The sequence below is a fragment of the Semicossyphus pulcher genome, unplaced genomic scaffold, assembly GCF_022749685.1.
Source record: "Semicossyphus pulcher isolate SPU_LCO1_2020_fin unplaced genomic scaffold, fSemPul1.0.p SCAF_15, whole genome shotgun sequence".
NCBI classification, from domain to species: domain Eukaryota; kingdom Metazoa; phylum Chordata; class Actinopteri; order Labriformes; family Labridae; genus Semicossyphus; species Semicossyphus pulcher.
The window spans coordinates 4,193,968-4,217,573 of record NW_027211659.1 but is presented as its reverse complement, the minus strand read 5'-3'; the positions used below and the strand labels follow the sequence as shown (position 1 = coordinate 4,217,573).

The 23,606-nt window shown below is 40.5% G+C and overlaps 1 protein-coding gene across 4 annotated transcripts; it reads left to right on the top strand.

Moving 5' to 3' along the window:
• Window positions 1–411: 411 nt before the first annotated feature.
• Window positions 412–17,313, top strand: stam2 (signal transducing adaptor molecule (SH3 domain and ITAM motif) 2). 4 transcript variants are annotated; one of them, XM_069663574.1, is made up of 14 exons: window positions 412–571; window positions 2,491–2,575; window positions 2,763–2,838; window positions 4,197–4,292; window positions 5,136–5,282; window positions 7,877–7,943; window positions 8,211–8,409; window positions 9,475–9,569; window positions 9,685–9,767; window positions 9,852–9,939; window positions 10,060–10,114; window positions 10,282–10,429; window positions 13,602–13,768; window positions 14,262–17,313. In XM_069663574.1, the coding sequence occupies exons 1-14, from the start codon at window positions 532–534 to the stop codon at window positions 14,446–14,448; spliced, it is 1,533 nt and encodes a 510-aa protein (XP_069519675.1). In that variant the 5' UTR covers window positions 412–531; the 3' UTR covers window positions 14,449–17,313. The 4 variants fall into 4 exon arrangements, with proteins under 4 accessions (XP_069519675.1, XP_069519674.1, XP_069519673.1 ...); XM_069663573.1 differs by having other exon boundaries at window positions 14,259–17,313; XM_069663572.1 differs by having other exon boundaries at window positions 7,877–7,967.
• The last annotated feature ends 6,293 nt before the right edge of the window (window positions 17,314–23,606 follow it).

The following is a 23,606-nucleotide window of genomic DNA, read 5'->3' as shown; positions in this document are numbered from 1 at the left end:
TAGCTCTTGTGCTAATTCCGGCATATTTACTTTGAAACTTATTGCTGATAGATTGATTAATGGGCACTGCCCTAATTTAATGAATAAACAAACAAACAAACAGTCAAATCCAGTGCTCTGGGGTTAAAATTAATATGTATGTGTGTGTATGTATGTTCCTCTTCTCTCCACTAGATGTCAGTGTTTCACTAGTGCCCTCAACGGGTGAACAAAGGCGTAACATTTGAGTGCTATGTATTGTGTAGGGCACTTTTACGATTTTATGTCAACAAGCTGTATTTTAAATATGTGAAAAATTACCTTAAAAGCACAATCACCTTTAAAAAAAAAAAAATACAATAAAAATATTGTGGGCACTCCATTCCAGCATTCATAAAAAATTGTGTTCAGGCATTATTCAGGGCAGCCAAGTTTCCGGAAGAGCAACTGGTGCGAGTTTATGGACAAGGAAGAAATATTTGTTTAGGTTTAGTCAGGAAAACACACATTCTTTTGTTTCGTCAAATAGTCGAGCTTTTTTAAATCGTTAGCATGCCTTTGTTTACCCAAAATCCATTTGATCAAGATGTTGGTAAGTAAAGATCTGTTTGTTTGATGTTTTCAGTGTGTCACAGCTAGCTAACGATAGGGCCAACAACACTTGATGCTAACGTTAGCTTAGCATGACTTCTTTAGTTCGCTGTAGCATTGCAAGTTTATTCAACACCGCCTGTTTTGGTTACAACATTCACAAGTCTCCGCCACTTTCTTAATGTGTAGCTGACAAACTGTCTGGTTGTCACTGACCTCCATTGTGTTGATCGTTCATTTGCTGTGTTGAGCGACTGCTTGGTTATTAACTTTGAGTCTGATCATATAAACCGTGAGCGTCAGTTAAGATCTCATGACACTGAGTCAGGTCACATTGGTTATAACCTCACAGCTCAAATATTTCTGATGATTATTGAAAAATGACTGATTACTTTGAATCACAAATTACATACATGAAAAATGCTCGTAAACAATTGAACCGAGAAACCATAATTGAACAGTCCAAAACTCCCAGATGTTTAGTTTTCAAATGATATTAAATCATCTTATAATAAAAGTTGTATCCAAGGATCGCTTATGTATTTTCTTTTTAGTCAGCATAAACGATTTATCAAATATCAAAATCAAAGCTGAAGTTATTGGTCTTTAAATGGTATATTTAGTTAACGGAATATCAACTGTCAACTGCTTGCTGTTTTTCGTTGTCTCCTTTTATAGTTAAGTGAATATCTCAAGGTTTGGACAGGTTCTCTAAAGTTCTGTCAAGGTTTATTGGTCAGACTAAACAGGCTACTTAGCTTAAGGTGTTTGTGACTTGCATTTTTCTATATTTTCTGACTTTTTATCAATGAAACTTTAATGTTATATTAGCTTACAGATTACTGGAAGTGTAATATAATTAGGGCTGGGCGATATGGCCAAAATCCTATATCACAATACAGGATTTTAAAGCCTATTTTTGGATAATCATGTGTGAATTAAATACTTGACAAATAAAGTTAGTTAGTTTTTGCTTGGGCTGAGCCTGAATCCTTTTCTTCACGTTAATGTCCATGTTTAATAAACATCGCCTCCCTCTATGGCTCGCTCCAGGTGCAAGGATTAGAACGTAAAGCCCTGTCAAAATGACTTAAAAATAGCCGTAAAGCAGTTCAGCTGCTGGTTTTGTGACATCACAATAGAGACGATATAGAAAAGCACATATGATAGAAATCTTCATATTGTTTTAACGATATATATTGTCATATAGCCCAGTCCTAAATAATCATAAGGTTGATCAACTAAAAGCTTCAGCACTAATTAAGCCTCTTGGCTGCTTTGAGTCGGTTTATTGCCTTAGCTTATTTATTTATGTTGTAAAAAATGTTTGCCCAAAGTTCTGTTACACAAATTTCATGCAAACATCCGGGCGTTATCAATCCTTGCAACACCACACTTCTTGTTTAACCAGACAGTAGTGAACTGGTTCTGTGAGAGCTATATTAGTCAGGATGATGATGGTTATGACGGGGTTTAGCCTATTATGTGTTGGAAATTTGCATTTTAGTTATTTCCTGCAAACATGTGACATATGCTGTGGGCCTAAGAGTACCTCCACTACCATTTTAAATCCACCATTATTACATTTTTTGGAAAAAGAGAAGATTTGCTTTGTCACACTGCAAATCTCATGACATTAAATGAGTGTGACTGTTGTTTTGGCTGTCTCCTACTAATCTGATCACATGTTTAAACGCTTAAACTTAACTTTAGGTTGGCTCAGACGACTGAACTTTAACATCAACCAGCGCTGATATGCAGGACGTAGATGCTTGTTCTTCATTACTAAAACGCTTGCCCACTGTGGCTGGCATGCCTGCTTATGAACATATTATGTCTGAAGACAAGCAGCCGTGGTGCCAGCAAGGGTTTTTTCTCACCGCACCATATGCACTGTATCCCTGTTTATCACATTTCCAGAGAAGGCAACCAATGAAAACAACACAACAGATGACTGGGGGCTCATCATGGACATCTGCGATAAGATTGGAACAACATCCAATGGGTAAGCTGGAAAGGGCTTTTTTTTAATGAATGGAAACAGCTTATTAGCATTTAAGGAGCACTGTGTATTTGTTTAAGCCTTTGAATTTGAAAATACTCTACACTAGATACAGTCAGGTCATCTTTTAGAGTGTATTATTTGTTGATTATCCTTGCAATGAATGATGTTCTGTTCTCTTCTGTTTCAGACCAAAGGACGGCTTAAGATCGATTATGAAGAGAGTAAATCATAAAGTGCCTCATGTTGCCATGCAGGCCCTCAATGTAAGTGTTGCTGTGCTTTCAGTATAATGTTGTTATAGCCACATAATAGCATTAATGCTTAATATCTTCTTCCAATTTTACAGGAGACATTTCAAATAGAATGCCCAAATGTGTGAAAAGTAACTTGAAACTTAGATTTTCTTTGAAATCTTAAATCCATGGATCCAATTTTATTTATTTATTTGATGGGGACAATGCACAGCTTCTTAGCTGCACCAGAGTTAGCTATAAGGCCCTGGGCAGGAAACAGAGAATAAAAACCACAATAACCAGACAGTACATATTCACTGTATAACAACAACAACAAGATTTCACAACATTAAAAAACACAACAGCTGTTTGTGCTTATGTGTGATGGGTACATAATTGGGTTGATTTTAGCCATGATTTCATGTTGCATTTAAAATCATTAAAACTGCAGCACAACTAAAAACTGTAACTGAGTTACAAAACGTTGTAGCCCTGATAGAGAAAGCTGATCTGCCAGACTCAGTAGATCTGTGCTGTAACGCACAGTCGCCTCTGTAACTGAGCGAAGTGATATGAACTCTTTTATTGGTGGAGGAGCCAGATTATTGATACACTTTGTACGCTGAACTAGTATCAGAAAGACACACAAGGTTAAATTTACAAATTGACAGTTCAAATCTTTAGGTTGTTTATTTGGTTTAAAGTGCTGCACAAAGTTACGAATGACTCAAGATCAAGACGGCAAAAAGCTCAAAATGTCAGGGCCAAAACTTTTGTCCACATTTTTGTGTCCAAACTGTGCTGCCTGAAATACAGACTAACAGGCAGCTACAATACCACACCGTGTATTTTCCTATATCTATCTGCAGCAGATGGTCAACACAAATAAAAACATTTAAAACCCCAAATTCACAGAATCCTCCTTGAACAACAGAAGAAAAGAAACATGAAGTCCAACACATTTTGGGAGGGTCACAAACTTCTGTCCCATTTAGGCGTGAGAAATAAGTGTTCGACTATCCAATGCACTGCTGCAGCTGGGCTGTAATCCGTCTAATACTCCCATTGTTAAAGCCAGTCCAAGATTTCTTATAGGGAGGATTTAGTAATATGAGAGCTGATTCTCTCTGTCTGAGTCATCCTGAGCAAATGCTGTCACATGATCTGCTCTATATTTAGATCTCTTCATCCACTCTTTCAGATAATTAAAGACCTATTCTCATCACAACCATTTATAAGCTTTGCCTGCTATTAATGTACTTATAATACTTTATAAAATTTAGGTGGGAAAAAAATCCTCTCCGTAGGTTAAAATACATGAAAGATCCTCCTAATACAGTTACTCCTGCCGTTTAATCTCATTTTAACCATTGTCACTCCTCTTGCAGTTGCTGGGTGCTTGTGTGTCAAACTGCGGCAAAATATTCCACTTGGAGATCTGCTCAAGGGAGTTTGCGAGTGAAGTGCGCAGTGTGCTGAGCAGGGTATGTAAACTTGTCCGTTTGTTTGGCTTTTAAACTTGTCCGTTTGTTTGCTTTAAATAACCAAATATGTCCGTCACCTCCTTGTTCACTCTTGGCCAGTGTCATCCTAACACATGTACTCCCTATCTCATCTTCTTGACAGTGTTACTGACCCTGTAGAGTAAACTTTCTGGCATCACAGCTAAGGATGCACGATATGGGATTTTTTTGCCGATATTTTCCAATCCTTTTTGCCGATTGCTGATCTCGATACCAATATATTAGGCACGTTTTTGTCTCCCCTGTAGTGAAATTGATATAATGCCTACTCATATTGTAGTCGCCCTCTGGCAGATGCAGAATTAATATAATACAGTGCTTTTAATAAGCAAACTTATGTATGGGTATGTACAAAATGCCATTTATTTGGACGTAACATTTTCTTTCAAATAAAACTGTAATATTCATACAACTTTAACAGGCTTGGATGATGAGATTTGGCCCCTCCTCGCATGACCGATGCTGAGCAACCATTGCAAATAGCAACCTTGCTGTCTGTTTCCGAAAAACTGCCATACCGCAGACATCTTGCACCCTTCTTCAAGCTTGACGGAAGAGGTGTGGTGCACACAGTGCAGGCGCACACTTGCGCCAAATTAACGTGGCATTACGTCAAGCTTTTTAAGGGAATCATCGAGCATTTAGGCATATTTAAAGTGTTGTTTCATCGGCGGAAAATATCGGCAGCAAAAATGACACATCTGTCGATATGTCTTTTTCTAGCCATAATCTGAAAATGCAGATAACGTGCCGATAGTATCGTGCACCCCTAATCACAGCTGTTTGTTCTCATGTCCTCTGTAGGCCCACTCGAGGGTGTGTGAGAAGCTAAAGGCTCTGATGGTGGAGTGGGCAGAAGACTTCCAGAAGGATCCACAGCTCAGTCTGATCGGCGCCACCATCAAGTCTCTGAAGGAGGAGGGCAACAGCTTCCCCACTGCGTCCTCACAGGTAAGTTGACATCATCAAGATGTGATCGTATGTGTTGAGAATGTAAACAAAGCAAGGCGAAAAACAAATACTGCCATTAGGTGAGTGTTTTGGTCATGTAGTTTTACCAGACCAACATGACAAATGATAAAAAACAAGAAACTCACAAGACAGCATTACAACAGTTGTTTCAAACGGCCTCTTTTACAAGGTGCATTAACAGAATTAGTCTAATTAATGGGCAAAAAGGCCGAGACTCGATTAAAAAAAAACAGCCTTTTCCATTTCCCTTAGAGGTCATTAAACTAAAGTCATTCCAATTATTTCCAAGAAAAACCACTTGAGGTTACTTTAAGCCAGTTACACCATAAATTTGACTTGAGTATCATTTAACTAACGTAAGCAGGTCTCTTTCACGCTCTTTGTTTTGCTGGTTTTCCTTCCCTGAGGACAGTTTCAGTCCATTCACCACAATAACAAAATAAGTGTGTGTGCGTGAATGTTCAGCCTGAGGCCGTTGTTACAGCTGTGGCTTCGCTGCAGACCACTGTGTTGCTGCTGGTGTGAAGGTTCAGTTTGGGTGGAGCTGTCTGTCTGTGTTTATATGGCGAGAGCTTACAGTGGAATTTCCTCTTCACATATTTCCCTTAATGCTGTGGATTTGTGTGTCTTTATTATCACTGTGGACAGAGCTGCCTTCTGGTTGCTCTAGATGTCTGTGTTATCGGTTATGTAACAACAATATATGTGTCAAGGTTTGGCATGGACTTTGCTCTCCGGTTGTCATAATGTAGCTGACCTACATCTGTATAATATGAGGTCAGAATCTCTCGACGGCAGACGGTGCTTATCGAGGGATTTTGCTTCTTTACATGTGGAATGGTCTGACTTTGTCCCTTCGCTTTCAGCAGTTTAAAAGGCACTTAGAGGACTTAATTAGTACTTTAAACATCACAACACATTGTGTCTGCTACTCTTCATGACATGTTTGACTTTGTGTGTAAGTGTTACTTGCAGTCAAGTTATGCATCCACTGGTTCCTGGTGTTAATCTTGAGAGCAGGGTCTGGGGCAAGTGACAACAATCAGGTTAAAGATCAGCATCTTAAAGGAGCCGTTCGCCCCTGTAAAAAGCCACTGTCAGTCAAAGCTGGTGTTCTCTGTAAGGCTATTATGAGGAGCTAATGCTATTATGGTAGGAAACAAATGCAATTTGGCTCTGTGCCTTTGGAGGACGCTATCCGCTTCTCCAATGAGCCCTGGAAAACCTCCGCCAGACTACCTAAAACGCGTCATCTGGTGGAGGCCAGGGAGCTCGCTAAACTACACTTCCTCAATCTAGGACGCCCGCCTCCGACGTCACGTCTCGTTCAAAATCGTCAGGTTTGAAATGTAGACTGCAGACCTGAAGATTTTTTAGACGATCCACCGGTATATTCTCATCGTATTTCAGATTCTGTACCGCTCTGAGCCGTTGCCTGCAGCGGAAACGGTAGTATTTCACTCCAGCGTCTCTCGCTGGGCTGTTCCTTTCAGAGGGAGGGGCGCAATGCATGCTGGGTGTTGTAGGAATGTAGAATGGGTGAAACCATGAGCTGTTTGTACAACTTTCTCCACAGCTATGGTGCCAATTTCAAATATTATTGCCTTTATCGATTACAGAGAACACCAGCTTTGACTGACAGTGGCTTTTTCCAGGGGCGACCTGCTCCTTTAACACCTCTCTGACAGTGTTGATCCACCTACATTATCCATTCTCTTCTGTTTACAGTCTAAATCAAACTCAAAACAGGCATTAATAAACATCATTGGGGCTTTTATAAGACTGATCTGAAATCCATTGGATTTAATTTCCTGTCTCATCCTCACTTTGCGGCTGCAGCTGAGCTCCACGCAGCTTGTGGCGATGAGCTGCATATTATGTTAATAGGGAGAGCAGGTGGCACATGAGGCAGCAGGTATGACATTTAATCTCTATCAGCTGATCTGCAAACAGCAGCAGCAGGTAATGTGACTCAAGCTGTGGCAAGGCTTCCGAGTATTTATCTTTGGCTATCAGTCGTGCTGAACTTTAATGTAATTTTAGGCAGCATGCAGGGAGTGTTTCCCCCACACACACTATCAAGCTATATAAAACAAATGTGTGATCCAGTACCTGCATGTTGTTATCTTACTACACAAGTTATCAATTAAAGTCAGCGTAAGTGCAACTTTGTGTGCAAATTTTCGATGTATTTCATGGGAAAAGATCCACTGAAGCACCTTCTTTTTACCAACTGCCAGTGTGGAGCGCCAGTTAACCCACTGTGAAGCTGTTGGTGTGTTGTTAAGCACCCGCACCAACCTCCACTTGACCTGCTTTATCCTCTCTGACCTCATTGCCAGGTCAGAGAGCTGCCTTAGGTCACCTTAGACAAAGATAATGAGGCAGCTGTGTGGAGGGTTTCTGTCTGTTTGTCCCTCAATGACATGTAGTACCCAGGATGAACAGCAGGTGGCACTACAGCCACTTGAAATCTGTTTTTCGCTTGTAGTCTTAAGTGCTACACTCTCTTCCTCCTGTAAACACAAACACTGACAGACAGATTTGACCTTATCTCTCTATATTGACAACAGGGTTCCACCACAAAGGTCAGCACACCGGCTGTGAGCAAACCTTCTGATGATGACAACCTGGCGAAAGGTAAAGTGAGATGCCGTCATTCAGGTGGATACACACTTCTATCATCACTTCTGCAGTTTATTTGTTGTTTTAGCAGAATTTATTTTCACAACTATACTGTAGTTTAAAGCTTTTTAGTATCAGTTTGGAAATAGTTTAAATAACGAATGACTAGATCCCAAACGTCAGAGGGCTGTTTTGTTGCCTGCCCTTGCTTTGGTTATACGTTCAAGTTGCCTTCTGAAAGCTGTTAACTCCTCTGTCTATCCCACCCTCCTCCTCTCCCAGCCATCGAGCTGTCCCTGCAGGAGCAGAAGCAGCAGGCGGAGACACGGCCCCTCGCTGTGACCTCTGACCCCCCAAACTACACCAACGGCAGCGGGGGGCAGGAGGCGCGGAAGGTGCGAGCGCTGTACGACTTCGAGGCGGCTGAAGATAATGAGCTGACCTTCAAAACTGGGGAGCTTATTCTGGTTTTGGATGACAGGTGATGTTGCATAAGACGTCATGTCGGCTTAGTTCAACTGCCAGTCCTCCTAATGAGCTTTATACCAAATCTTATATATTCTTAAGCTATACGCAGTCTAATGCATGAGCTGTGTTATTTATCCTGCGTTTTATGAAGCTTATGATGTGCCTGCGTTTGAGAGATGTAGTTAGGACCCGTGTCCACGTAGCACCTTTTTCTGGCAGAAAAGCGCTGGGATGAAGTGCTTCTGTGATGAGAGGGAAAACGCTGCATGCAGGTTTTGTTTCTATGACAACAATAAGTTTAACTTGCGACAGAGCTAACAACTAGCTTACAACGCGTAGGGCGATAAAAGCACAACACTTACCAGCAACATTTAGTGTCCGGCTGATCTGCTCCCACAAATGGGCTTCTCGGTAGACAGAAACGGTCACAACTTGCTCCTCGATGATTGGTGGTAACCAGGCTGATGAGTTAGAACCCATCTGATTGGTTGCCTGAAAAAAGCGGCCGTGGCGACACCAGTGTTTTTCTGAAAAGTTCTCAGAGCGGCCGCATAAAGAAATGGCGGGCCACAATCGTCTGTCCTCATTGGGAACAACTGATAAAAGAGGCTGGCGCTCAGAAAAAGGCGCTATGTGGACAGGGGGCCTTAAACTAGACTCCTATATAGTCAGCATGGAGTGTAAATATGGTGTTTTTGGAGTAATATATGCATCACAAAAGGTCTGATTTCCACACACAGATCATCACAAATCAGGCAGCTGCTCTGTTGTAGAATATATTTTAAGAATTGGTGCTTTGTTTGTCTTTTCAAACAGCCCTCCTAAATCTAAATAATGAAGATTTATGTAAATCCAAGTCCCAGAAATAAATTAGGAAACACATTTTAAGACCTAAAAAAAGACGCTGTATGACTCATACACCAGCTGACTTTCGCAGACACCAAAAGTTGAGACTTCATTTTTATTTAATCCAACCTTTTGATGTTGTGAAACACAGTCAGATGCTCCCTCAGTATGGCTCACTGTTAGAAGCTCACGCATTGATGTTTTTTCCTGTTTCATCATGTCTGTTTCACAGCGATCCAAACTGGTGGAAAGGAGAGAACCACAGAGGAGTCGGCCTTTTCCCCTCCAACTTTGTCACGAACAATCTGAACGCCGAGCCAGAGACAGGTTTGTCATCGGCGGGTTTTCAGGGATTAGTTTTGTACCTTTTAGAAAATATACTAACCAAGGGGACGTGAGCAGATTACTTTCAAAGGTGCCAATTTGACTCTTTTCTCCACAGTGGCTTACATTGAAAAGACGAACAGTTCTGAAGAGACGAGCCTGGAAACCAAAGCCGAGCCTGAGCCTGTCTATATTGACGAGGTACTACTTTTCCTCAGTGCACATTAACCCACCAAAATCATCTCTCAATCAAACTACAAATGCCAAATCCTTATTTTTCCGCAGGGGAAGATGGACAACACACTGACACTGCTGCAGAATGTAGATCCTGCAGACCCAGCCCCTGATTCTTCCGAGCTGATCCAGCTGGAGGGTAAAGAACCTTAACGCTGGTTTAAATCTAGTCGCTCTGCCAGTCACGTCTGCAGCAAGCAGCTCCACCTTTGTCTTCTGACTCTGTTTCTTCTCTTCCTTACTGTCAATGTCCGAACAGGTGCATGTGAACAGATGAACCCGATGATTGATGAAAGGCTACAGGAGATTGACAGGTACTGTGTGATAGATCCATTTCAGCTATTAACAAGGTCAGGAAAAAGATTGCGACGACTTTGTGGGGGTTGCTTGAGAAGCTTCAGAGGCAAAATCTGAAAGCGACTTGTTCTTTGTCTACAAATGAAAACTCCTCGTTTAATAAACGTCTCTCTCTGTGCTGCAGGAAACACTCAGAGTTGTCAGAGTTGAACGTGAAAGTCCTGGAGGCTCTGGAGCTTTACACCAAGCTCATGAACGAGGCTCCGTTCTACTCGACCTACTCCAAGATGCAGCCGCAGTATGCACCGACCAGCTCGCCTGCAGCCATGCAGGTCAGAAAACTGGCCATCTTTGTGCCTCATTTTAGTGACAATAGTTTAATCTTGTGTTTGGAGTTGATAGTTTTACATTTTATCAGTGCAGCTGTGCAGCATAGGACAATAGATCTACTCACCTGCCTAAAACCAGTAAAGCAATCAATGAGTCAGTCACAAAACAGCTCAACTTTTAGCCTGGATTCACAGTAGCTGGCTCCTATATTAATACTGTATACGCTTTAGTTTTAAGCTAACTAGTCAGGACAAGTGTTGGTTTTAATATTTAAGGAAAGTATTTCTGTTTGATTTTATTTTCTCCAAAAAGTTTGCATCTTTAGAGTTGTAATCTCGAAGATCTCATGCCGATAAACAGTAATTGCAGGAGCACACTTCCCATATATCCAGACAGTGCTGCATGTGTGACGTCCACGGTTGGCTCCGGTTGTAACTCTTGATTTTCCTGGCTGACGGTCGCTTTCCTTTTTAGACTGTTTGCTTCATCTGAGCGTCGAGTTTGTTTCTTTTTCTTTGGATTTTCACGTATTGTTGAAGTTGTATCTGTAGTCATCCATCTTTTCTTTGTTTGTTCAGCCATAGTAGATTACTGTTTACTCGCAACTCTCGCAGAGAGCGGAAAAGCAGCCGCTTAGCTCCGCCTACCCTCTCTGGCAGACCAACCACTGCTGGCTGATGGAAAACGCGTCACTAACTGGGCGCTGTTTGGAAAAGTGTTGTTTCTAAGTTCACTGAATCACAGATTCTGAAGCTGATGTGAAAGTTTGTCTCCAGTCAGAAATGATCGGCCACTTTCACACTTGATGATGAATTAAAATTGGATTATGAATTGGTTTTATTTTCCTATGAAATATTAAATATTTAAATAATGTATGCAAGGAGAACATCAGATCAAGTTATTGAAGATTCTTGTTGGTGCCCTCTGCTCCTCTCTGTCTCTGAGAAGCAGCACTAACTCATACATTATTTAAGGCTGCATGCAGTCAGAGGTCGGATCAGAGTTCATAAACACTGAAGGCTGAAAATGTTCGGTCTTAATGAGGAGGTGTGTTTTGACAAACTGTTTTAACCACCACTGTGCCCGCCCACTGCTTGTAGAACCTGTCACTGTTGTGTTATTGCTGCTATTGATCCTATTGATGGGATGTTGTCTTTGCGTTTCATGGAGGACACATGGTGCTAATGTAGCGGAGCAGCCTCCGTCTTATGCCTCGCTGTCAGTGTCACTTTATGCTCCTCACATCCTTTTCTTGTGGGTTATATTTGGCCAGAAAAACAGTTGATTTTGCTTCTTTTTATACCAGCTTGACATTCAGTCAGCCCTTTTTTGCCTCCCTGGAGAGTTGGAGGCTGCCTGCGTTTTCTTGGCAGCGGCTGTTTTCTCTGTAATGATTGATGTCACCGCCTCTCCCTTGAGACTTAGAAAAATGTCCACTTCACTGGGCAGGCCCACACCAGAGTGCTGCTCCATTTATCTATTTATATATTTATTTATGTTTTGCCCTTCATCTCTTCCGTAGCAGAGTACTGTAAAACTCCCTACCAGGTTGTTTTTACACCTGCAACAACAGCGTTCTTAAAATAAGGACAGTTAGATCCTCATTCTGCTGATGCTGAAACTACACTTCATAATTTATATAATCTTCTATATACAGCTAGTGTATATCTTTGAGAAAGGTGTGAAATATAATGCAGCAACACTACCTGACTAACTGGAACAGTCTGCACTTTATTCATCCTGCAACAACTGCTTGTTTATCTCACATTCTGTATCTTAACTCCCACTACCCAGACGTGTTCTGGAGGCCAAACATCAATTATAGACTTCTTTCTTTTATTAGTGTTGCTGCGCTCAACAAGAAACAGAGACAGGTATTATTAACTTTAGGACTGAAAAGAGATTCTCGTTGTTTAAGTTCAGAAAATATCAGGGTATTCGCTTAAGGTATTATTTTTAAATTGTTTGACGAAAAGATTTATGCCACTGTCGTCTCTGCAGGCAAAATAAGCTTTCACTTAAAGTGATAATCTGGAAGATTTTCATTTAGATAAATGTTAAGTCTCTATCTATCGCCGAATGAGGTAACACAATGGTGATTGAGCCTATGGCCCACTGATGAAAGCCTTTGCATTTGCAGTATTACAGACTGGGTGTCTAGGTGGAGCTAAGCGGCTGCTTTTCCGCTCTCTGCAAGAGTTGCGAGTAAACAGTAATCTACTATGGCTGAACAAACAAAGAAAAGATGGATGACTACAGATACAACTTCAACAAGAAGTGAAAATCCAAAGAAGAAGAAACAAACTCGACGCTCAGATGAAGCAAACAGTCTGAAAAGGAAAGCGACCGTCAGCCAGGAAAATCAAGAGTTACAACCGGAGCCGACCGTGGACGTCACACATGCAGCACTGTCTGGAATATATATGGAAAGTGTGCTCCCGCAATTACTGTTTAGCGCCATAGGTGGCGCCAAAGCGAACGAAACTGAGATCTTCGATAGTACCACTTTAAGACTGAAAACAGCCTTATTAGGGATGCACAATATTGGATTTTTGACCAATCTCTTTTTGACGATTTCAATATCAATATATTAGCCACATTTTTTTTCACCTAATTGCAGAGAACTTTAAGTCTCCCCTGTAGTGGAATTGATATCAAGGCTACTCTTATTGTAGTGGCCAAAAACTGCCGTACCGCCGACATCTTGCACCCTTCTTCACGCTTGACGGAAGAGGTGTGCGTGCAGAGTTAATGTCGTAGCATTACATTAAGCTTTTTTAGGGAATCATCGAACATTCAGGCATAATTAAAGCTTTGTTTTATCGGTGGAAAATATCAGCAGAAAAATGACGGATGCCGATATGTCATTTTCAAGCCATAATCTGCAGATTCAATCTAAAAGAAAACATAATGCATGAGAGCCAAATTAGATCTTAAACTAGCCCAAAAAAGTAGTAACAAATTGATTAATTATGTAGTGATCAGTTTTCCATCATTGCGACATTTTCATCCTACTGAACACACATTTCTTTTTTTTTAACATATTTCTTGTTTTCTGAGCTTTCAACAGACTGAATAAAAAGTGACACCGCTCTCCATTTATATTTTTTATGCTATAAATTAAATTTAGCGCTTATTAAATCAGACCTGCTCCTCTCTCTCTGGTCTGCTCAGGGTTATATCGGCCCGGGCGGCGTTCCCTATCTGCCTCCAGGGATGCCCCAGGCTCCTCCTCCACAGCACTACTCTCTGCCCAGCGACCATCCCGGTCCGCTGCAATCACTACCCCCCAACGTGTCCGCCCCACCCAACACCCAAGCTGCTCAGCCTCCCTACATGAGGTAAGGAAACAGCCCCACTAGGAAGACAAATAATCACAAGGGTGAGGTCATGTGACAAACCGAGCCTCACTTCCTAACTTCAGATCTTTAGCTTAAACAAGCTACTAGCTTTGCATATCATTGTTAGTAACTCTAAAGGTATAATGCTGGTCATGTCAGTGGTGTGGACTTGCAGTAACTTGCAGCTTAATGGTTCTTTTAGTTTTCTACTGATACATGTTTTACAATCATTTGTTTGAGTACAACCAGCTTGAATACATTAATTTGGACAACAAATTTTAGTAAAAGCCGACAAGATATCACATGATGAGAATATTCTACTGAAACACTTGCAGGCTGTATTATTTCCCTTGTTTATGATCTTAAATATAGTACCTTTTGCCATGTATTGTTGATGCCCTGAAAGATGTAGTTAAACACAGGATGTTCTTCTGGATGTTACTTAACTTTCATATTTTCTGTACGTGTCACATCTGTATTTTCTTCCCAGCAGTGGCATGAACGCTCCGTACATGAACCAAGCAGCTGGAGCTCCTTACCCACAGCAGGCGGGCGTGGCCATGGACATGTCAGCCTATCACAACTCCAACATGCCTCCTGTGTCCTATCCTGTGGCTGCTCCTCCTCACCAGGCTCCCCAGCAGCAGCAGGCGGCTTATTATCAGCAGCCTCTGCTGTAAAACGCCGCCTGACAGCCGCCCGGAGATGAACACAAACATCAGATATTTCACTTTCTGGCGGTGTGTTCACTTGGCCTACCTTGTGTGAGTGTTTGTGTGTGTAAATGCTTTGGGAACATTCCTTAAGCCTCTTTTTTTGTGCCTGATAAGCTGAATTGAACACACCCCATGAAAGTGAAAGTAACTGAGGTGCGTGTGTAACGCAGGGCTGTTGTTGTACGAGTCAGGACTCTCTGTGTGCATGTCCTCAGCTGCTGTATGTGAGGCTGAACATCAGGAGGCGTCAGGAATTATCCTGTCCTTCTCTCTTTTTTTTCCTGGCTGACAGTGAATGCAGCATCTTCACAAACGTTACAGAAGAAGAGTTGGGTTATACGACCACATAACGAGCAGTCATTACCTAATTCTGAAGAAATTTGCATTTTGCTTAAGTTCAACACAATGATACTCCTACACAATTTACCCCCTTTAAACAATTCACACATTATGTCCGCTTATGAGGTGCTAACAGAGGGACAGGCCATGCTTACACTAATGCAGATACATGTGAAAAAGAGCTTCTTTTTGACCCGTTTTTACCTCTAGTATCAAAATATTATCTGTATCTGGACACAGTATCTGGGTAGGGCTCCGTGATCTGAAAGTGATTGATTTGCTCCCTTCGCGTTTGGATGTTATGTAGGTGTTCAATGTGCTGGCATCCGTGCATCCATCGTTTTCTCCTCTGACCTCTGACCGCCTTTTTATCCTCTGGAGAACAGAGGTCAGATCTCTATGAGGGCGAAGAGAACGCACTAAAAATAGAGGTCATTGGATGGTTCGGTAACCAGTTGGCATACAGATCTTATTTTAATCCCTGGAGTAATTGTAGTTTTTTATTCAAACTCTCTTTTCTGCTGCACCTTCTGTCATAGTACTGCTGTGTATGAATGTGTTTCGGCAACCCAACTGGTCTAGCCTCAGGACCCACCACCACCACCTCCTTTATGACAAAGCGCGACCCAAATTTCTGATATTTTTTAACCATTTCACCCACTTATTTAATGAAAACTGCTGCAGTTTGAACCTGAGATGGAACGAAACATCACAGTATGTCGACATCAAAAAACACAAGCGTATAATAGTCGAGCAAAATGACCAGCGGTGCATGAGAGGAAAATATTCCCTCTACAATTCATTCAATTAGCCGCCTTTTTTCAACTGAATTAAACTGAGAAAATGAAACATAAATGCAACTACATGAGGGCTCATTAAGTTTCAAGAATGTAACTGTAGCTGGGATTACCCAATCAGTGGATACATGGAGCGTGAAAAACTCCGACCAACCAGTTGAGAACCACTGGTCAAATAAATGTATGCACATATTAGAAAAAAACAGGCTAAAATAGCAGCTCTGCATGTAAAGTTCAAATGAATCGAGCCTTTGCACAGCTGGTTGAGGCATTACTGAAGCATGTCTCGTCTTTGAGATGCATATCTGAAAAACACAGCTGAACCATGTCGAGTAGAGACATCCTGCAAGCTTCAAACATGCAGAAGATGCTATTGTACTAGCTCGTAATGATTGACCTTCATTTGACATTGATCTGTATTAATGTGAACATGGCCTGAGAGTTTTAGTTTTAATGCCCGTCTTGTTTTTAAGTCTCTTAGTGAATTCACAGGATCGGGGCTCATGTTTCTGCAAAGCCAGCACCTACAGAGTTTGTGGCACGGGGCGTAGGTGCTTGCTGCAGGACAAAGTGTGCAGGAGCTCTGTTTGCTTTGTTCCCTCCTCACCAGCATCCATCACTGTAGCTGCCCAACAGAATATCTGAACTACAAACTATATTTTCAACTATCAAACATGTATGCTATCAGCTCTTTTTGTGTAAATGGTTAAACGATTTCCTTCTCCATAAACTCACTGCCTTGCAATGCATTCTGTGGTTGCATTTGAGATATTTAAGACGACCTGTGTTGTGTGTATGTTTTCTTTTTTTACATACGTGTGTATGTATCGCGTACGTATGCGTCTGAGGGCTTCCTCGTGATAGGTTCTTCATCGGATTTTAGGGTGAACTGAGAAATAGTTGGTTTGATCTCTTTGTGTGTTTATTAATCTGACAGAAGACGTACCTTCCTGCCTCCTCCTCCTCTTCATGTGTGGGGTCTCTTCCATTTAGCAGCACCTGTTTAGAGTCCATGTTTTATGCAAATGCACGATACTGAGATTTCTCATGTCTATACTTAAATTTCAAAATTGTCAATGACATTGCCTGTACTTTGATTTATATATATTGAGACATTATACATGTGTAATTTACATGTTTGGAGATTGTGTAATTATTATCATACTTTTGCTTCTGCTTTTACTTTTGATTGTCCAGGCAAACTGTAAATTTAACCAGAGTTAGCTGCTGTTTGAAGAATATGTGTAGAAAGAAAAGTGAGACATGTTTTAATCTTGCTGTTGTTTGTCTTTAGTTGAAAGGTCCAAATTAAGAAGCAGCTTAAAGAGTAGAATCCACGGTCCTGTAGATCTGTAGTTATTATTTTACCCAGAACTGTCTATATTTCCTTTACACGCCTTGTATTAAAGGCATTGTATATTAGATGTAAAATACATGGTTTTGTCAGTGACATTGACATTGCACCTTAGCTTTGTAAACATTTATTTACCACTGGATGCCTTGTTTCTCTGTAGAAAGCAAAGAATGACACGGACGCGACTTTGGGCGAGTAACTTCAGCCTCAGAATCAGCTGGAAATGTAAAATTCTGTATATTTAAAATATTCCAGGAGGAGTTCCTTTATCCAGGATTTTAAAAGTGCTTTTGTAACAGAGCAAACTTATAATATTCTTTGAAATAAAAAAAAAATTGACCTGTGTTAAGATTGTGCTCTTCCTACATTTCCCTTTGGATGCCTTTCATTAATTACATTCATACGATTAAGAAGACGGTGATTAAAATAGTAACTGTCCTACTAATTAGCCTCTACGTCTTCCCTGCGCACATCACCAGCTTCACGTGAGTAATGAGTCGATCATTACCCAGAGGACATGATTTATTCATCGAGCATGGCCCTCTATAGTTTCTGATCTTTACTTTTCAGAAGGATGCAAAGGGGACCCTTTAAATGCCAGTGTGGCAAACTGCAGATAAAACTGTTTTCTTTCCTTAAATGACTAAGGCCAGACACCGCAGGCTGTCCTCCAGGATAAGAAGTCAGTGAAGGCTTTCTGCAGACCTGCGGTGGGATTGAGTGAAAACATCGCAGCTGGTAGCGCTGTCTGGTGAGGATGACTGAGGAGATATTATAAGCTGTTGTTTGTCCTGGGTTCTTTGCTGAGATAAAACTGGCCTGTGTTATTTTTGGGTACAGAATACAGCACTAAATCGGTAGAAAGTGATTTTTTATGTGCTATAAATTTACATAAAATACTGCATATTACATATTTAAATATTAAGATTTAAAGTTAAAGTTGTCATTATTGGAAACGTTTGAAAAAAAACACTGCTGAATCATTTTATGTTCCAACCCTTCCTCCTACGTTTTCTTTTTTGTTTAGATTTTTCTCTTTATCCAGCCTACAGTGTGTGTTGAGGGACAATATTCATGTTTTATGAGGGTTATTGTGTTTTTATACAATGGTGAGGTGAGCTGAATGAATACGCCTGAACTCCAGCCAAATGCCAGGTCATGCTGGTACATTCAGGGAGAGTTTACGCTGCCTTCAAATGCTCCTCGTAAAATCGAACTTCCAAAATCGGAAACGTTCATATAAAGAGTTCAACCATTTTAATCCGTTTTTCTTTGAGTTATTTTAGGCCTTACCGTATCAAATTTAATTTAGCCGTCCTTTCACCCATTACATGACTACATGGTTCTGGTGCTACTTTTACTAGTTAAATACAATCATTTATATTGGTAACCTAAAACCTTTGATCAGTCTTATTTTCCTCTGCCTGGAGTTCAAATCTTTGCATTCTGTTTTTGCACAGTTAAACAACTTAAGTTATTGCCCAACCAGAATTGCATGTCATGTTTTTATTTTACATGACTCCTCTTTTATTTTTTGATATGAAAAATAACGTAAAGTTATTGTTACTGCTGACTTTCTTTTATCTTATGGCTTTCTCTTAACTGGTGTGCTTTTTTATTTATTTATTTTTATTATGGTTATTTTAACATCTTAATCTTAATATAATATGTCTTTTGTCCACCTGTTTTACTCATGTAAGGCACTTTGTAACTTTAAGGGTGCATTATAAATTATCATTATTACTATTGTTGTTACGTAGTAAAACAGCTGTAAATATTTTTCTGATTAGATTATTGCATTCGGAGCTTCTGTAGTGAAGTGCTTTTTTATGTAGCTCTTAACAATGATACACACTTTACAAAAGCTAATAGAACAAGACAAGGCAAATAAAAAAAAGGAGACCAAATGACATGAGCATTAGGAAGATAAGACAATAATCTGAATTATATCAAATAGATATTACTAAAATATGTATCACAGATTTTAAGAAACTTTCACAAATAGAAAAGTTTAAAGAAACGATTTATGGGTTTATATTCCTAATGAGTATGTGTAAAAAAAACTTGATGGATGTAATTTCTCCGTGTAAGCTAATTAAGTCTATATATGCCACATATATATGTAGCAAATCAATGTATATGTTTGTTGTCTCGTTTACAGTAAATTGAGATTAGTACAATCGCGTCCTGTTGAGAAAGTAGTTTACATTTTCATCCTTCATGTGTCTCAAACTGCGATGCTGAATTTCAGAGTTGTCCTTGAACGCAGCACCATTGAAGCCCTGAGTGATGATGGGAGTGGAGGGGGAGGGTTAATATCTGTGCTCGCACTGATGCTCGAGCTTCATCCGTGCAGCAGAGCTACCGCAGAGTGCGGGACACATCTTCACAGCCGAGCCCGTCTTTTTTCTCTTTCTCTTCTGTTGTGTTGAAGCGGAACCGGAGCAAAGCTGGAGCCGGCAGTGCACTGTCCGCCCCCGGACCCGCAGCAGTTCCAGTGGAGCGGCACCGAGCGGCAGCCTCCGCCCTGGACCGATGAACTGGCTGAGATGTCCCGTCACATCTACACCCGACACGGGATAGGAGAGGGGATGCAGAAGCCTGTGTTTCAGGTAGGAAATTGAATCACAGACACTCTTCTTACTCCTCGTCTCTCCTTTATAACAACTTATAACAACAAATGTAACACAAACAGGACTAAGAACTATAATATTGATTGGAAAATGTGTATTTTATATTTCAGTACACACTCTTATTGTTACAAAACAATAATAACTATTCTAAAAATGAACACTGCTGTCCCACAGTCACTAAACTCATCATACTGCTCCCTGTTAAACTGAAGCTACATTTTTCATGTTTGCTAATGAGCCCCGGAGGTGTCATTAATCAAGAAGAAGCTCACGTCCTGCAGTATGCTGAGTGTCTGATTTATTCAAAAAGAAATTAGATTGGGCTCTTAATTATTCAGCATTATCTGACGGTACTCCAGTCATGATCTATGAGGTGCTCCGAGTCACTTTGCTCCCTCAGAAGAAGTCATTTTTAGCACCATTGTTGCAGAACTTGCTTCACATATTGATACTGAACAGAGCTGTAATCTGTAGACTACCTCTAATGCATCAGTATTTCTACAGCCTGTGTCCTTAAATGCATGCAAACAAATCCCATTAAGAATTATAGATAGACAGATAGATAGATAGCACTCTGCATTATTAAAGGGATTTTACATAACAAATTCTGCAGAGATAAAAACAGTGGCTTTGCAGAGACAGATGTAGGCTATCTAAAAAGTGCAAGAGAATGCATACATTATTGGAAAAACTAACAACAGATAAATTGTTCTTTTAAGTAATTTTTAGGCCTAATGCTGACCTTGTCCCAGCTTCTCCAGTGTTAATGCTCTTTGTTGTCTAATATTATAATACAATTATGGAGTTAAGTTTGAACGCATATCTTTATTTAAACTGTGCAAATCAATCTGCTCATGAGGACCCTGTGATTCAATCGAAACTGACTATTAGACTATTTTGCCAGCTGAATAGCCTCAGGCTTTGAGCAGACATAATGGCAACCCTATAAATGTACTAAATAAATGTGGTGGAAGCAGCTATTTATCCAAGATGGTCTCTAATGTCACAGGAGGACAAGATGCCTCATTCAGCGTTAGAAAAGCTGAGAAGTGTTTCGCCCCTCCTCTCGCATCTCAGGTGAAGTGTTACCTCATTAGCTCCTCAGGCACTGAAACAGATTAACTACGTCTGAAAGTGGATCACATAAAGTAAGTCTCTGCAGTTTATCCAAAACAAATGAATGATGGCTTTTTGGTATGGCAGTCAATAAAGCAGAAGTCTGACTTTGTAGAAATAGGTCATCATAGAGGACAAGATGCAGCTGTAAAGAGCCACAGTTCTGTCACCGCCGGGGGCTGAGATGCTGGTTCCAATGGGGTTTCCTGGAGGGAAGGTGCCCTTGAGTTAGCGTGAAAGACAACAAGGGATAAATATAGGCACAATGGAACAATAAAAGAATCAACAATTGTGTGTGTGTTTGTTTTGTCTTCACAGGCTAACAGAGGGACTTACTCACGACGCAGCCGGCTGAAGAGGTCTGACGGCAGCACCACCTCCACCAGCTTCATCCTGAGACAGGTAGGACTCTTTACCACACCTGGAATATATCATGTTTTTCTTTAATTAAATTAATGAAAAAAAGGCATATGTATCACTCACTTCAAATTTTTGGGAAATGTAAACAAAGTCAGCGTGCAGTTAATCGCTTTCGTCTGACACCTACCCCCTGCCAGCAGTTTGAGGCATTAAAAATAACTAGAAATATCAATGTTGTTGCTTTTGTAGGTCATGTAGAGTAATCAGAATTAATTTCAGTCTGTTTCATAACCACTGAAAAACTCCTCACAGGAGCTTTAAAGGGCAAAACTTCTGCAGTCTCAATGATTATTGTGTTTTCTGCGTTAGCCATGCTAGCTGTGTGGCCCTGGATGGCATTTCCAGTTGGTGGTTAGCTCCATGCTATCTTGCTTAATAACCTTACAAATGGTAATGCTAGCATTAGAGTTCTATTAAGATATAATTCGTATGCTAAGAAGCTAAATGTTACATGCTAACATCCTTTTGTTTACATGTGTGTGGTAACTTAGCTGTATTGTTAGCATGTTAGCCTGCTAATTCTCAGCTGAAAGCACAGCTAATTCAGATGTGTTTTTATTGGCATTAACAAAACATAAACAACCTTTTATTTCATAAGGATTGCTTACATTTGATTATTTAAGAAATGTGACAACCATTTTTACTGCGTTGGACATTTTACAGTTGAAAATCTTGCATTAGCTTCCTGGTGGATTAGCTCTTTAAGGTAGACGTTGTTTCTGAGTAACCTAGCTGAAAAACATCTTTCTTGCACTTTCTTGTTAAATATGGCTGACATAAACACCAGTACAGACCCATACCATTAAAGCAGAATTAAACGGCCATGCTAACAACATGCTAGCTATAAGAACACCTGAGGCAATACGATGTATATGGTTGAAAGGATGCAAATGAAGAGCTGATAAGCTGTATCTGCTGTCCTAAAATGACCACCATAATGAACCTTATTGGTTAAGGTACAATATGACCTTTCATATGGACCCTACCTTGGGACAAACTTAACATTTAATTTATGTATTTTATACCTATTTCAAACATTTAATTCTCCTATTAGTAGCAGCGACCAGAAGACCTTGTTTTCTCTTTTTTTCTGGCTGCAACACACATTTTTCAGAATTTTAACACATAATTTTGTTGCTTTTTTATTTCTGTGAACGCCTGTGGTGAGAATTGTCCCTAAATCTGAAGCTGCCTGATACCAACAGAAGGACTTACAGTGAATAATAAATACGTTTATTGAGGATTTGGGGATTTGTAGATTGAGGAAAGTCTCATTTAAATTCCTCTTCATCTTTTGAGACTGAGAGACTTTAGTAATTTCATGGTCTGGCAGCATCAATCTATCAAACTGTTTATGCCAACATTTCTCTGTCACTCATGACAGTTTGATTCCAATTTCAAAGGAAACAGGAACTAAAGGACTTGACATCTGACAAGCTTTTGGCCTCAGCTCTAGTTAGGGAATCGATGACCTTGAGTTGTATCCGCCTGGGAATTCAGCCCACTCAGCTGCTCGTGGGGCGTCTAAAACCATGAATAATTTATAAGGACGCGATCAGTCACAGGCTGTTTGAGTACAGTAAGTGCTGCCTCCTTCATACCTTTCACTGTAAAACAAATTCAAATTGGTTTCTTGTAATAGGTCCCTTCTTACAGAGGGGAGTAACCGTGCACTTTGACATCCCGCTAACAAGTCACCAAGGGAATTAAGGCTGCAGAGGCCATCAGCGACACCAAGATAGTTTGTCATCCGCTACCTTTGTCCCACCCCCCTGTGCTTCTTTCAAATCTTCTCCACACCTGACCTCCTCCATCATGTGCTGGCCTTGACTAACAACCCTCTGAGGACGTGCAGGAATGTCAAATCAGAACAAATCAGGTCACGCTGACATGCAAGCACACAACAACTTATCGAATCTAACAGCCAGGTGTGATTAATGATAGCGTCGAGTGCTCGAATCTGTGGCTGCTGCATTATCCACCATATGTAGGTCAGTATGAGAGTTTCCTCTGAGAGTGCGCTACATATGAAGGCATTGTATGTGATGATGTTTATTTTCTCTAAAAATGTAAAGGCAGTTTATTTATCCATTTAAAACCATTTCAGCTATAGCAGTTCAGTATAGAGGCAGAGTGCAAGACGGCATACTCGGTAAACCACGACCACCAGAGGGGAAAAATCTGCGCCACAATATTAGATAAGAGGTAGGAATAAAAACGTTCAGAATGACATGACTGCAACGAGAGAGACAGACAGACAGACGGACTGACAGACAGATGTAGCTAGATAGACAGATACATAGATAGATACAGACAGGTAGATAATTACAGACAGACAAACACACACAGACAGACAGATATATATAAATGCTTAATAATATCCACTCACTGGCCAGCTCATTAGGTACACCTGAAAAATCTAATGCAGTTCAATACAACAGCACTGGCAATGAAAGGCGCCTG

Coding starts and splice junctions, on each gene's coding strand:
- stam2 (XM_069663571.1), top strand. CDS start 532: ATGCCTTTGTTTACCCAAAATCCATTTGATCAAGATGTTG. Junction 9,768..9,851: donor AGCCTGTCTATATTGACGAG/GTACTACTTTTC, acceptor ATTTTTCCGCAG/GGGAAGATGGACAACACACT. Junction 9,940..10,059: donor CGAGCTGATCCAGCTGGAGG/GTAAAGAACCTT, acceptor ATGTCCGAACAG/GTGCATGTGAACAGATGAAC.